The 14,814-nt window shown below is 44.0% G+C and overlaps 1 protein-coding gene across 1 annotated transcript; it reads left to right on the top strand.

The window, feature by feature from the left end:
- The first annotated feature begins 475 nt into the window (after positions 1-475).
- On the top strand, positions 476-5,930 carry CCR1 (chemokine (C-C motif) receptor 1). Its single transcript, XM_004676244.2, has 2 exons — positions 476-803; positions 4,578-5,930. The coding sequence occupies exon 2, from the start codon at positions 4,644-4,646 to the stop codon at positions 5,712-5,714; it is 1,071 nt and encodes a 356-aa protein (XP_004676301.1). The 5' UTR covers positions 476-803; positions 4,578-4,643; the 3' UTR covers positions 5,715-5,930.
- Positions 5,931-14,814: the final 8,884 nt, after the last annotated feature.

A 14,814-nucleotide genomic window follows, 5' to 3' on the forward strand; every position in this document is an offset into this window, starting at 1 on the left:
AGCCGAATGCAGGACCATCTGATTTGCCAGGCGGTCGGTCACCGCTCCCTGCCTCCAATGGAGAACTGGGATTGGAACAGAGCTGGACGGGTCTGGACCACTGCTTACGGCAGCGCAGGAACAGAATGAGCCAGCCCAGGCCAGCCTCACCTGTGCTCACTCCAGGCCGGAGTTTCCTCGAGGGCAAATCACCATGTTGGTTTGGGAGGGCAGGTGCTGGGAGCAGAGAGTCCAGCGGCAGGTAGAGGTGGAGGAAATAGGGCGCCAAGGAGTAGCCGCCACCTCACTCACTCTCTGCCAGACGGGGATTTTTCTTTGAGGAACAGGACTCATGGTTCCCATTTAATTCCTTCCACTTGAAGTATCAAAAAAAAAAAAAAAAAAAGACACAAGAATGCTCTGCCCTGCCCCTCCCGACGCTCATTGCCCCACAAATTCCGGGAACAACCTACAGCCTCCCACCTTGCCCCACTGACCTCCACCCAGCCCCTCCCTCCCATCCCCTTCACCAAGCTTGAGCTCTTCAAAGAGGAGCAGGGCACCAAGTGCACACGGCCAGTCCTGCCCTGAACTTCACCTTCAGGAACTGACCTTGCTGGGTGTTGGCCATTTATGGGCCCAGCCATACAAAAAGAAGAACTCTGTCCTTTCTTGTCATTCTCAAAGGGTGAGCCCAGAGACTTGGTTCTCAAGCCACAGGAAGCTGAGTACTTCCTACCAAATCAAGACCTTGAACCTCATTTTGATAGACTATAAAAGCTCCTGAAACATAGACTTCATGGACAAAGTCCCTTGAAGCCAGAGTAAGTAGCATTTGGCATTTGTCTCTTCTGTCTGGTCAGTTATTGTGGAGGACAGTCTTGTTTAAAGACATGGGTGCAGTCAGAGAGGGCTAGTTTGTCTCCCATTCTAGGACATCATTTGCATATCTGTCCATCTGCATAAAAGCAGAGAATTCTTTGTGCATAGCAAGATGTCTAAGTAACCACTGCTGCCTTTACATTATATTAATACTGCAAATGGGTGGATTTGCAAGACTGGCTCAGAAATAAAATAGTTTTGTTGTGTTGCTAAAAAAGAGCTTTCTTGTTGGTGATTAAGAAAGTCAGCTCAGTATTAAGGAGCAAGAGGCACTTTTTTTTTTTTTTAAGAAAAAGCTAAAGTATTTTTTGTGGTAATGTATTTATAATACTGTATGTATTTTAAGGGTCTAGGTTTACACAAGAGGTACTTTCTGTTGAAAGCTATTCAAGGAGAAATTACTTGCCAAATTTTCCCATGTAAATGAATACTAAATATGGTATATGTAGAAATTGCAGCAAGAGGAAAACATGATTTAGAAAAAAACTTGCAGACTCCAGAATGATCTGGCATTGAACCAATTTCTTGACAATAGAACCAAGAATCTTCAAATTGAGAATCATGGGCAGTCTTTGAAAAAGATTGAGTTCATCCCAAGAAGGCAAGAAGGTGACCTCTTGGCATCCAACCAAAAGACAGATCAGAATTTTATTCTGCAATTAGAGGGCTGCTCAGAGGTCTCTGCTTCAGCCATTTCTCCAGAGGTCTCAGATTTTCAAAGTTAAAAGCTCCAGACCTTTGCCCACCACCATGGTTTGTGTCACTCTTTGGCTCTTTGGACCTCATCCCAAATAGCAGTACAGCTTTGGGTTTTTTAGACAGTAGGTTATTTATATGTTAGCAAATGTTGAACAAGTGACTCTACTGGGGGGAAAAAAGGACCCGATTTCTGGTGTTTGGTGTAAATATTCCCCACATGTCACCTGTAGAGAGGGAAGAAATGCACACACTGTTCCTAATGAGCCAGCACAAGCCAACTCCAAACGTGCGACTCAGAGCCTTTACCCATTCCCAGACTAGAGCATGCTGGCACTGGAAATTTCTAGACTCCAGGTTGCTGCTGAGCACTGTCCAGTCTGGCAGCAGGGCCAGCATCTTGGAGGGCAGGCAGCTCTGTGCTTTGGACTCTCCTCTAAGGCCCCCCGCAGTCCACCCCCTTTAGGAGCAGGCTGCCCTGGAGCTGTGGGAAATGAGTGAGTGCCCAAGCTGGGAAATTAGTGACTACAGCTGGGGGGGGGGGGCGGAGGGGGACAGGGTAGTGAGGAGGTGACTCTGCCTGATAATGCCCACTCAAACTGTCTCACCTTTGCCAGGATTCCATAGAAACCAAGTTCATAGTATCAGTGTTGTACCGTGTGCTTTGAAATTGCCTGTTGTTTCCACCATAAACCTGCTAACCCTCTCAAAAGTGACAGCTGCCTGGTTGAACTGGCAGTGACGGAAGTGGCAGGTATCAGAAGCTGCCAACACAGCTTGGTCAATGACGGCCCACTTGGGTTTCTGCAAAGCTCACACTGAGTAGGCAGTGTGAGTCCAGAGAGGTGGGCTTGTTACAGGACAGGGAGAGAGGGGCACCAGTGAAGCCCCAAACCTGCCTGCTCTAAGTGGGTTCTGCCATCCGCCGCGTCAAGACAAAACATATAAAACTTTAGTGAAAAGGGACTTTAATTCAGTGAATATACAATACGAAACACAAAGAATATAATTTCTAAATCAATCACCTGAACTTACCCATCCCCTTGTGAGCAAAAGTCCACCCAAAAGGGATTGGCCCAAAGCAAGGCCTGAAAGCCGCCACAAGACTAAAGCACCTTCTGGCACCTTCTGGCTGGGACCCAAGGAAAAGGGTCAGAAATGGCCAGACAAATCTGGGAGCAAAAGAGCAAAATCAAAATCAATATAAACACTGCCATAGTCACCTCCCTACAGGTATCTCACCCACATCTGCCTCAACCAGTCCAGGGTCAGGAAACAAGCCCGGTTTCTTCATCACATGCTTGCTGCTCCATGTGGCTTCCTCAGGTCTCCATCTGGTTCTCCATCCTGCTTCCTTCTTTCTCTCTCTTCAGTTTCCTTCTCTTCTCTCCTTTTTCCTCTGCTCAGCACCACCATCCTTCGGGGGGGGGGGCGGGGGGGCAGGGAACCTGGAACTTCCCTTTTCCTAGGGACCACCCAGTTACAGGCTGAGGCACAGGGATGGCTTTGACAGGAAATGACACCCCCAGCCAGGGTGCTGACAACTCCCACACCTCTGCTATGTGCCTTCATTTCCAATGTCCTGTAGAAATGTGAGTTTCGTGAGCAGGACATATGCATTAGGCATTGTAGAAGGCTCAGTGCTAGATGGGAATTATGATGCCGCTGCCACCTCCTTCACTCATGGCACTTAGGTTAAGTCGACTCAGATTGGCGGCAACAGGTTGAAAATGTTCAATGTGCCCTTCACAAGGAAGGGACAGTGAGTGTCCATCGTTGTCAAAAATAGTTTGTTTTCCAGATTAGCTGCAGAGAAACTGAGTGGGAGGACCTGGGTGAGAGGGCATATTGCCCGGAGGAGGGTTGGCACCTGGGACCTTCCTGATGGTGACAGGCTTCAGAGAAGGGTCCTTCAAGGAAGGGGTCCCTTAATATTTACTGACGTCCAGGAAGTGCTCCTTCACCCCACTGCTGCCAGCCTGTCCTTTCCTCTGCATCCTCCTCACGGCTCTGACAGAAGACCTACAGCGTTCCCCAGGTCTACCTGAGCCGCCTGAGAGCTGCGTGACACGGGCCAGCGCCAGCCTTGTGCACACGGTGGCCCTCAGAGCCAGCATCTGCAAAGGGATGGAGCTCATCTAGGATTTCACTGGGGCAGCACTATTGGTATGTGGGATAGGACAGTTTTTGTTTTTTGCTTTTTACATTAAGCAATATATATTTTTATTTTAAACCTAAAATTTATAAGTTATGGTAACATACTTCTTAAAACTTAGCTCACAGGTCACTTTTTTTTTTTACATATATTACATTATAATGGTTTATTTTTACATCATTTGGTGACTTTTTCCATCTCAGTTGTAATCCCCGTGGGCTTCCCATCACTATTTCACCCCTGTGTCATCACCATAGTCCCGTACACTTCCCGCCCTGCTCCCCCAGAATAGGACAGTTTTTATGCACATTCTTGGCCCTGACTATAAATGACATTCTACACAAAGATATCCCCCAGTATTTGTGACAAACCCCTCAAAAAATACCCATGTTTTCATGTACTCCTGGGTTTTATGTCACTTTTGACTAAGATCAGGTACCCCAAAACATGAGTATCTCTTTCTAAGATTTGACTCTTTGCTAGGGTTGTTTTCCTGGTTTTCATTCTCATTAGAAATGTGGCCTAATCACTCCAGACTTCCCCTACAATAGGGAGAAATGATGCACCCCCAGATTAAGGCCAGTGGTGAGACTAGGGGGCAGAGCAGCATGGTGGGGGAGGCATTCCCTTGTCTCCATTCCCTAGACTTTTCCTTCACAACATTTTGCAGTCATTGAATTAATGATTTGCATACTCCTTTGTTTCTGCCCGCACTCCCTGCTAGACTATAAGCTCCCCAAGTGCAGAGATGACCTGGGTCTCCTTTGCGCAAAGTTGTGACCTAGGTCATGGTACACTGTAGACATGTAGTAAACAGTTTTCAAGTGATTGAAGACATAATCACTGCCTTGTCTTTGTTTTCCAGAACTCACTGCCTTTAACAGTGAAGTCAATATAGAAACCATTTTCCTTGAACTGTGGAAAAGCCAGGATGGAAAATTCAACTATCTCAGCAGACTATTACCAGACCACAGACTATGACTATGGGGATGCAAGCCCCTGCCAGAAGACAGAAGTGAGGGCCTTTGAGGCTAAGCTGCTGCCCCCCTTGTACTCTCTGGTATTCATCATTGGCCTGGTTGGCAACATCCTGGTGGTCCTGGTCCTCATACAATACAAGAGGCTCAAAAGCATGACCAGCATCTACCTCCTGAATCTGGCCATTTCTGACCTGCTCTTCCTCTTCACACTGCCCTTCTGGATTGACTACAAGGTGAAGGATAACTGGGTTTTTGGGGATGCCATGTGTAAGTTCCTCTCGGGGCTGTATGACTTGGGCTTGTACAGTGAGATCTTTTTCATCATCTTGCTGACCGTTGACAGGTACCTGGCCATTGTCCATGTTGTGTTTGCCCTTCGGGCCCGGACTGTCACCTTTGGTATCATCAGCAGCATCCTCATCTGGCTCCTGGCCATGTTAGCCTCGCTCCCGGGCTTTTACTTTTCTAAGACCCAATGGGAGTTCACTCGTCACACCTGCAGTCCTCATTTCCATCACAGAAGCTCAAGTCAGTGGAAACAGTTCCAGGCTCTGAAACTGAACATCTTGGGCTTGGTTTTGCCTCTGCTGGTCATGACTGTCTGCTACACAGGAATTATAAAAATGCTGTTCAAACGGCCCAACGAGAAGAAGGCCAAAGCTGTCCACCTGATCTGTGCCATCATGATCATCTTCTTTCTCTTTTGGACACCCTACAATTTGATCGTGTTTGTCTCTGCTTTCCAAGGTGTCTTTTTAGCTGATAATTGTGAGCAGAGCAAACAGCTGGACCTGGCCATACAGGTGACGGAGGTAATCGCCAACACACACTGTTGCGTCAACCCGGTGATCTACGCCTTTGTCGGAGAGAGGTTCCGGAAGCACCTGTCCCGGCTGTGCCACAGGCTCCTGGCCTCGCGCCCGGCTAAGCGGCTCCCTTTCCTCTCCAGAATGAGGCTGGAGAGCAGGACCAGCTCCATCACCCCCTCTACAGGGGAGCATGAACTGTCTGCTGGGTTCTGACTGAGGCCCCTGGAGGCTGAGCGAAGGCCCAGCAAGAGTGTCTAGTCTGTGACTCTGATGGAGAGAAGGCAGTTGGGATCTCCCAGCCAGACTCTTAACACCTGATGCAGCATGGAATTAGAGCCACATGGGAATGAGGAAACTTGAAAGGGGTCTAGATCACTTCTGGGGCTTGGGTTTTTTCTAGGAACTTCTCCCTGAGGTAGAGAGGCCTGATTGCCCCTTATGCACCTGCTCTCCCTGTCTGAAGTGTGGAGATGGAATTAAGAAATGCTGTCCACTACTTCGGTAAAATAAAACTGACATCCAGAGCAACCCACAAGAATATCATCATGAAATATATTTCACAACATCAGCCAAGTCCATTTTTGAGGCAGGACTCATTCCCCCCCCCCCTCCATTTTAAAGGCAACACATTTTTGTTATAGAAAACTAGAAACAGGCCCTCCCTGGTGGTGCAGCTGGTTAAAGCACAGCACTAAGAAGCTAAAAGCCACTTCAGCACAAGTTCGATCCGTGCACCGGAGGTGACCCACATGATGCGGCAGACCTTTCCTGACCTGCTTGCTGCTCCCCTCAGCAGTGTGCTTCGTCAGTCAGCCTGTTCTGCTCCCCACTGTTTCTGGTGAATTCTTTGCACTGCACTTGGATCTCTGGCCTGTATGCTAGTTCTGTATGCATAAATAAATAAATTTTTTAAAAAAAACTGGAAACAGATAAAGAGCTCAAAGAAAAAAATGGGAGCATAGATAATCCCACCACACAACCTCTCTTAGCATATTAAAATTTTAGTCTGGCTCCTCCTGGCACTCACGCATGCACACATTCAATAACAATGAACTTTGCATAACCTCACCGAAGTTTCACACAGAATAAGCACTCAGTAAGTGCTCACTAAGCTGGTGGCTCTGAGCTTCCAATTGCTTATCTGTACAGTGAGGGCAAGACTCACTTTCTACGAATGAAGATAAGGCTATATCTGCCGCTTGGGAGGGTCACCCTGAGGATTAAATGAAATGAAAGGGGCCACCTCTTTCTAAATCTTGGGACCGAGAGCACAGTCCTGCCAGGCCCTCCTCAGTCTCTCAGGACCCCTCCAGCTCCTCCTCCCGTCTCTACCCCTCCCAGCTCCTATGTGAATGGCCTTGTTCATATTTTACCTAAAATAAATAATTCACTGGAGATTTTAAAAGTATAGTAGGGTAGCAGAAGAAAGGTCAATAAACTTGTAGACAAATTACCAGAAAATATCTGAACTTAAGAACAACAACAACAAAAAGAAGCTGTAGTCCAATATTAAACAGTCTAACAAGATGTAACTGGAATACCCAAATGAAAAAGAAAAATTGAGCCTTAACAAAGTACTTGAAAAATAATAACTTAAGGCATCCCAAGTTAGGGGAAAATCTAAGAACTTAAAAATCCAAAAGTCTTCATAAACCAGGATAAACACAAATATTTTTTCTTTTTTAGATACAGCACTTATAAGTTCTAGAATTTCCATTTGGTTCATTTACATTGTTCTCATTTCTACACTGAGATTTCATGGTATTTGTTTATTATGATCATTTATCTCTTTATGTCTTCTATTATGATAGCTGATATAAAAGTCCTTAACTGCTAGTTTCAATTTCCCAGAAATCTTGCATTCTGTCTCTATTGGAATATTTTCTTTTTTAAATATAAGGTCAATTTTTCTTGTTTTACCATGTCAATTATTTTTATATTATATTACATGCCTTTAATATCAAAATACTCTAAAAATACTGTTACTAAAATGTATCTTAAAATTGCTAAGAGATTTTATTTCATGTCATAAGTGAAAATACCCAAAGCAGATAAGGGTATGGTGAGATGGTAAATGTCACATATTTTTGATGAGACTTTATTAATATAGTATTAGTGAAATAGGTATTAAGATTGTTTAAAAAATTCATGTGGTGATACTCTTTCTAGAAACTTAGTCTAAGGAAATATTTACAGATAATGATAAGTGTAAGTGGTAGAAAGTTCAACAACTGGAGAAGGTTTAGATGAATAATGGTAGATGTGGTATATGTCACAGATATGAATGATTTAAAAAGAATTTTATTGACATTTGAATGTGCTCATAATGTTGATGTCGAAAAGAAAAGCGCAAAACACAAAGACAGGAAGAGACTATACTCCATATGTGTATGGAAGTATGTGTGTATTGGTCAGAGTGTGTCAGAGAAATGATAGAAGGCTGCAGCTCCCAAACTGTGTGCTGAGGCATCCTAGGGAGCACTCTGAGTTCACAGGGGTGCCATGGCTTATTTTCACTTCTCAAGGGCTAAATATTTATGACATTAAATGATAGTCGATCTCCCTTGGACACCCTGGGAAGCACTTGAATGTCTCTGAGCCTCTTCTCACATTAATAGAAAAAGGTAGTTAAGTCAAAGGCAGTTATAAAGATTTGGGCTAAAGGTCTTGTCCTGTGGTTGTGATAACTGCAAAAAACCCGTTTGTCCCCGTGTTAGGGAGCTTGAGCCCTGGCACTGCTGGGGAGGGATCATGGAGGAGACACATGGAGGTCAGACACGTAGAGATGCTAGGAGGGACATGTGGGTGAGAGACTCATTTCCTGATGTGCTATCTGCTTTTGCCCCAGCTTTCTGGGACCTGCTTCAGAACCCCTTTCCCTCGCCTCCCTACCAAAAGGTGCCTTAGACTTGTGGCAAGCTTTCAGGCATCAGCAGCTCTACCTTTGGTGAACCCTGTTTGGCTGGGCCCAGGAGGGGATGGGTAATTTGGCATGTATTATTGAAAGACTATTAGTAATATCCTGTTTTCTCATCCCTTTCCGTACACACCCATCCTATCAAAGTTCTTTCACACTAAGAGTTTGTTTTGCCTTTGTGTGTGTGCTTCGTCAGACCCCTTAAGAGCATGCAAGTTTGGGGATCCCTGGGCACCCCTGGATCACACGCTAACACACTCCTCCTAAACCTCTCATTGCTCACTCTTCCCCATCTCTCTCTCTTCCCTCCCAAAACAATGTAGATAAAGCTGCAGAGGTACAAACATGGGTATTTGCTAAAACTGTCTGCCTCGCTTGCCCCCTGGTTTTATTTGCTTGTCTTACAAGGTTCTCCTTGAAGGCTGGATTAGAACATTTTCTTTGAAACTGTTCAGAGTCCAGTGATGTCCTTACCAATACACATTCAGGAAGCTGACACTCTGGCTGTTCACACTTGACAGCACACTGCCAAACCATGCTTGATCTTGCAGTATTTGCTTCATTTGATACTTCATTTCTGACAGGGAAGGAAGAAGAGAAGTGGCTCTGTTGCTCACATCATTTAAATTTCAATGTGTCTTTGCAAAATTGCAGAAGTGCAAAGAACTTGGTGCTTGTCTTGTTTAGTCAAAACTTGATTTTGTTTGTTTGTCTGGGAATAGTCCAGAAAGAAATTGTGAATGGCATAGCAAAAGTGGTGTTAGGAAGGCTGCCAGAAGTTGTGCTTACTGCGGACCAGCATTTATTTATAGCTGTTAATTCTATCGACTGCTTCTTCCTGATTTCTGGGCATCTTTTGTATGTTGACAGTAAAAAGAGGATCAAACAAGTAGCAAACAAACAAACCAAAAATCCCTCAGGAATTGGTTAGATTCAGCAATGTTCTGCAACCAATTAGTAGCAGTTCACTAGAAACCATTGTGTAATCTCTTCCCAACTCCAGGACGATCTGTGTCACTGGTAGCTTCATGTTGGGCTTGGTAGAAGCATTTACACCAGGGAAATTGGCAAATGCTAAAAGTCAGGGCCGTGTTTAATTTTGTTTTGGGAGACAGTTGTTAAACTCTACTTCTAGTCTGATCATGAAGTAGAATATTGAGCTGTTATGGATAGTAACATGAAAGTGTTTTATTATAAAACAGCACGTGCACACCAAAAAGATGAACTTAGATGTTCACAAGACACACCAAACACCAAGATTAACTCAAGATGAGTCATAGACTTAGAGGAATTAAAACAAACTTTTAGAAGGAAACACAGATCTTCAGAATTCAGTAGGCCTGTCAAAGTTTTCTTAGATGCAATGCTAAAAGTATGGGTCATAAATGAAACAAAAATAAAATAAAAATAAAATGGACTTCCTTAAAATTCATACTGCTTATACTTCCAAAGACATCATTAAGAAAATGAAAAGATAGAAAGGAAACAGGGAGAAGATATATGCAAAACATATAACCCATAAAGAATTGATAAACGAAGGAAAGGATCCCATTTTGGGGGTGCCTCTTCTTTCAATTGTTTTATAATGATTAAAATGAACACCAAGGTTGATATATTGTGCTTTTTCCACTCACCATTCTACCCAGAATAATTTTCTCAGCATATAAAATCTTCATACATTCTTATGAATTACATAATATTCCCTTGTCTGGAGGTGACAGAATTGACCTCACCACGCTGCCCTCACTGACATCTAGGTAGTTTCCAGTTATTCCCTGTTGTGAATAAAAGTACAATTGTGGCCGGATCCTCTCCATTTTGCAACATGAAAACCTCCCCTAGACTAAAAATAGAAATAAGTGGAGTTAAACTGTACCCACTTTTTGTTGCCCTTTCCCCTTTCTCATCCTTGGAATTAAACATTATCTGGCTGCATCCAAGTTCACCTGGGAACTTGGAAACTACATCCCGATAAAGTTCTCTGTGTCCCCTGGGGTGGGAAGCTAATCACTGCTGGATGATGAGACAATGCAGGAGGGGGAAGTCAGACCCTGGCTCCTGTTGCTTAGACTGCCTCACCCTCCTAGGGCCTGGGCATTTGAGACCCTGCCCTTCTCTCACACTCCTCCCTTATATAATCCAAGCACTCTCATTATTTGGGGAGGGAGTCTTTGGGGGGTGCCTACACAGTGAAGGCCTGGTAGTCATTTCAAATAAACTGCTCTGTCTGTGTAATGATATTTCTGGTGGCTCAGAGTTTGGCTTTCTGGGTGGGAGTGAAAGGCCTAGTTTGGTCGTTTACACAATGAGAATCTTTTTGTCTGAGTTTTGTTTTATGTATTATAAAAAATGTCACCACTTTAGAGATGATGGTTTCACGTCTTAAGAAGGTTGGCAGATTCTTAAAAATGAAGCATGCATCTACTGTATGATCATTCCAATCCAAGATATTTGTTCAAGAGAAACAAGATCAGATGTGCAAAGACTTATTTATGAATTTAAAAGTTCATTGCAGTTTTACTTGCAAGAGACAAAAAATTTCAACCTTCTCTCACCCTGTGAATGGATAAACTTGGCTGTTCAGATGGACCCCACTGAGCATCTGTGGTTCCTTCCAAGGCTTTTAACTCATGAGGCAAAATGAGTTCCACGCCCCAGGGGTGCATCAACTTGCATCAGCCCCCCAAGGCACCAGGATTATCCTGCTGTCATAGATTTGCCTGAAACAATGGGGACACTCAGGACTTGCTCCCAGGTGATCATTCTGGAGCCTCTGGTCAAATGCTGATATGCAAAGTAAATTCTGTTAAACTGAAGGCATGAACAACACTATATGGCAGTCAGTAGCTATTAATATTTGCAAAATACATTTAAGTCAATCTTTTCCAGAGGATCATTTAAAGAAAACCCATCCCCCAGTACTGGCTCTGAGTTTATATTCCAGCCTTTCCAGGGCCTCCTGCTCCCTACACTGAGCATTGGCTTTATTTAATGTATGCCTTTGAGATCATTTCAAATTTCCACAAAATTTCAAGAATAGTTCAATGAATTCACTTTCCAGGAAAATTTTATCCAGACTCAGCAAATGTTGGTATTTTGATCTTTTGTGAGTAGTCATTCTCACCCCCTTTCATATTTCATATTTCATACACACACACACACACACACACACATTTTCTGGACTATTTGAAAATAAGTTGCAGGTGTCATGTTCCTGAACCTTTCCTAAACACTAATTTAAGAAAGATCCTTCTCTGACAAAGTCACAGAACAATGCTCAAAATCAGGAAATTTAACATTCATCCTAAACCGATTCCAATCCACAGTCCGTACTTTGCCGATTGCCCTGAACTCATCCTTGGCAGTGCCTTCCTACAAGCTAGGTCTAGTCTGGGCTCGTGCTGTGCACCAGTTTAAGACAACAGGTCTCTTCACCCAGCTTCCATCTGGAAGAAGCTGCACCCTCCTCGATCCCATAGGGTCCTCTGTGGGTCTCCCGGCAGGTAGATCTCCCGGGCCTCATGCTCGCGCCCTTCAGCGATCTCTAGCTCACCTGCCGCAGGCCCTTCCGGGCTGCCTGCCCCTTCATCCCTTAATCTCCTGAGCGTGGTGGCACTTCTGCAGGTCAGGAAGCACCAGCAGCCGCCTCGTGGCTGAATGCTGAGACACCAGCATGGAGTAAGTGTTCCTACCGTTTCCTTGTGACTTCTTTCCAGCCAGGAAAGTGTGACTCTGGTAACCCCGTGGTATGTTCCCTTTTTATTTTAACCACCTTGTGTTGTCAAAACAGTGTTCTGGTAATGCTAAAGGCAAGTTCCTGGGAAAGCCAACATAATCCTTTTCATCGAGACTGTATTTTTACATCTGACAATCTAGTAGTACGTTTTATATAGTTGAAGTCATTGTGGTGTTTTAAAAAATCCGCTTTTTCCCGTTTTCTCCATATAGATTGTTCCTAATCACTCCTTTCCACATACAAGCCACATAGCCTAGCGTGGCTCGTGGAAACTCTGCCTTCCCCCAGTAACCATCTCCCATGCTTCCCAAGCCAGGCCCCGTGGCGGCCTTTGAACAATCAGCTTCTTTCTCAGCTGTTCCTGCTGCTGGTAGTGCCCACCTGGTAACATCCCCCAAGGCCAAACCAAGCTAACCTAATGCGAACGCCATCTCCTCCTTGCAGCTGCTCCTGGTCTCACCCCAGCCTGCCCCACAGTCCAGCCAATGCTCACTGCTGCTTCTAAAGCGCGGTTGCCTCCTTTTTGCGATGTGCTCACATGCCTGGTAACAACTTCACTGGATTGTGGGTTTCCTGTGGCCAGCACCTAGCTCTTGTTTCAGTATCCTAGCACCAAGGGCAGCACTTCAAAAATAGCCCGAGAAGTCTGGGGGTGAACCATGCAGATGTGAAGTTCAGGGTCAGGATCTTCCCTTCATCCTCCATCACCCTGCACTTCTAAGCCCCGTTCCTAAGGAGTACTCGAGACACCTGCCTGTGCCGCCCCCACCACCCCCGGCTCATCATTTCTGCCACCCGTCACGCCCCTTGTGTCAACTTTTCGGAATTCTAAGTCTGGTTTAAGTCTGACAGAAATCCTTTGCTTGGCCAATCTTATTCAGGCTCCAGAAACTTCTCATAGGCCCAACTGAACCCTTCTTTGTAAAATCCAGTTTTAGCAAGAACATTTCTCAGTCAGTTGAGCAAGAAGTCCCCCGTCAATATCAGCCCACCTGGACACTGATGAGGTCCTCATCTCCACCATCCCCCCAGGCGGGGTGCTCATCACTCTGTCCGCCTGGACAAGAATGCAGCTAGTGTGCCCCGGACAGAACCCCCTTTCTCCCTGATGTTTCTTCTTGGTCATCTTCCACCCACTGACCCCTACCTGCTCCTGGCTTGAAATCCCCACATGTTCATGCTGCACTCAGGAGCTGAGACCAGACTCTCACCCATTGCAAAATTCTATCACGTCTATCTGGATACCTCTCCCCAACGTGAACAAGCGACATGGACCAGTTTTTCTTTAAGCATAGTTAATGTGCTGTGACGTACATAGGGGCGTATTCCTCACCAGGCCGCTAGGTTTCTCTTCCCGGGCCCTATATGTAAACTTGAAGCCTCTGTCTCCACTCATGACTGATGGGTCAGGGATGCATTAGCGAGTCAGACTCCTGAAACAAAACGAAGCTAGTTATGTTGCTCTAGACAAATGCGCCTGAAGCTGGTAAGAAGTGACTTCTATTGTTGAAATTCTCAGTATGCTCCAGAAGCTGTGTCAAAGACCCAGATCCAGAGTCTGGGGTAGAGCCCTAGGCTTCGTTTGTAAGAAGTTGCTGTACAGGTAAGTTGAATTAGAGGCCTGGAGTTTGTCGGTTCCAAAGGCGTCTGTTGGACCAGATGTCCAGAAGCCATGCTCCTGGCTGGCTGGGAGCCTCTGTTCTCTTCAGCTTCTCCTGGGGAAACTGGAAATCTCTTCAAATTGGCCCCTTTAAGATCACTCTTCCCATTGTTTGGGAATGTTTACTCAATTTGGAACTAGTCCATTGTGATTTAAAACAATTAACAAAGAAATTATTTGAAATGATGACTAGCTTTGTTTTATGTTAAAATGTGCCTATCTAATTTACAATCTAGATCAATTCTAAATGAACTAAACTACTGAAATATTTATTACTGAGCATAATTTAAATTTATATATACTTAAGTATCTTGCTTTCACAGTTTAGAAAAGCTAAGTATATTTGGACCTTGTAATAAAATAAGAAATTGTATTATAAGGAGACAGCTTAAATCTTTTTAAAAATATGAGGTGATATGTAGTAAATTTGTCTGCTATGGCATGTTGGTATTGTCAGGCAGCACTCAATTGCTTGCTTTCTAGTTTTCTCTGTAAAAGAAAAGTTACCAATGGTTAAAAGTTATAATGATTATAAGTAAATGAAACTATTATGAATGGTAAATGTAAAGGAAATAAAACTACATATACAAAGAATGCAAGAGATGTTTTTGGTAAAAAAAGGTATGAGGTGTGAAAGATATGTTGTGTTAACAGAAAAAGAGAGCCAGTTTGTCCTAATATAGAATGGTTCTGTTAACAGAATAAGAAAAACCTAATTGAATATAAAAAAAGTTGTAAAGGGTTGCAAAAAGGAATTTATGTGATGTCAAGTTATTAAAATTTGAATCGATTTCTTCAAAACTTTAAAAAGTGAAACCTAAAGTCAAAAGTCTGGTGTAAAATTGGAATTTGTTTTTTCTCATTAAAATGACAGTTTTCATGGATGTTGTCCTGCCAATATGACAAAATGTAGATGATTTTACTTTACGTTAATTATCTGCTTTAGAAATCAAGTTCCTGTGTCTTATCAGAATAATTTCCTGTGCTTTATCATTAACTG

Source organism: Condylura cristata, unplaced genomic scaffold (assembly GCF_000260355.1).
Source record: "Condylura cristata isolate star-nosed mole 26May11 unplaced genomic scaffold, ConCri1.0 scaffold00004, whole genome shotgun sequence".
Classification (NCBI taxonomy): Eukaryota; Metazoa; Chordata; class Mammalia; order Eulipotyphla; family Talpidae; genus Condylura; species Condylura cristata.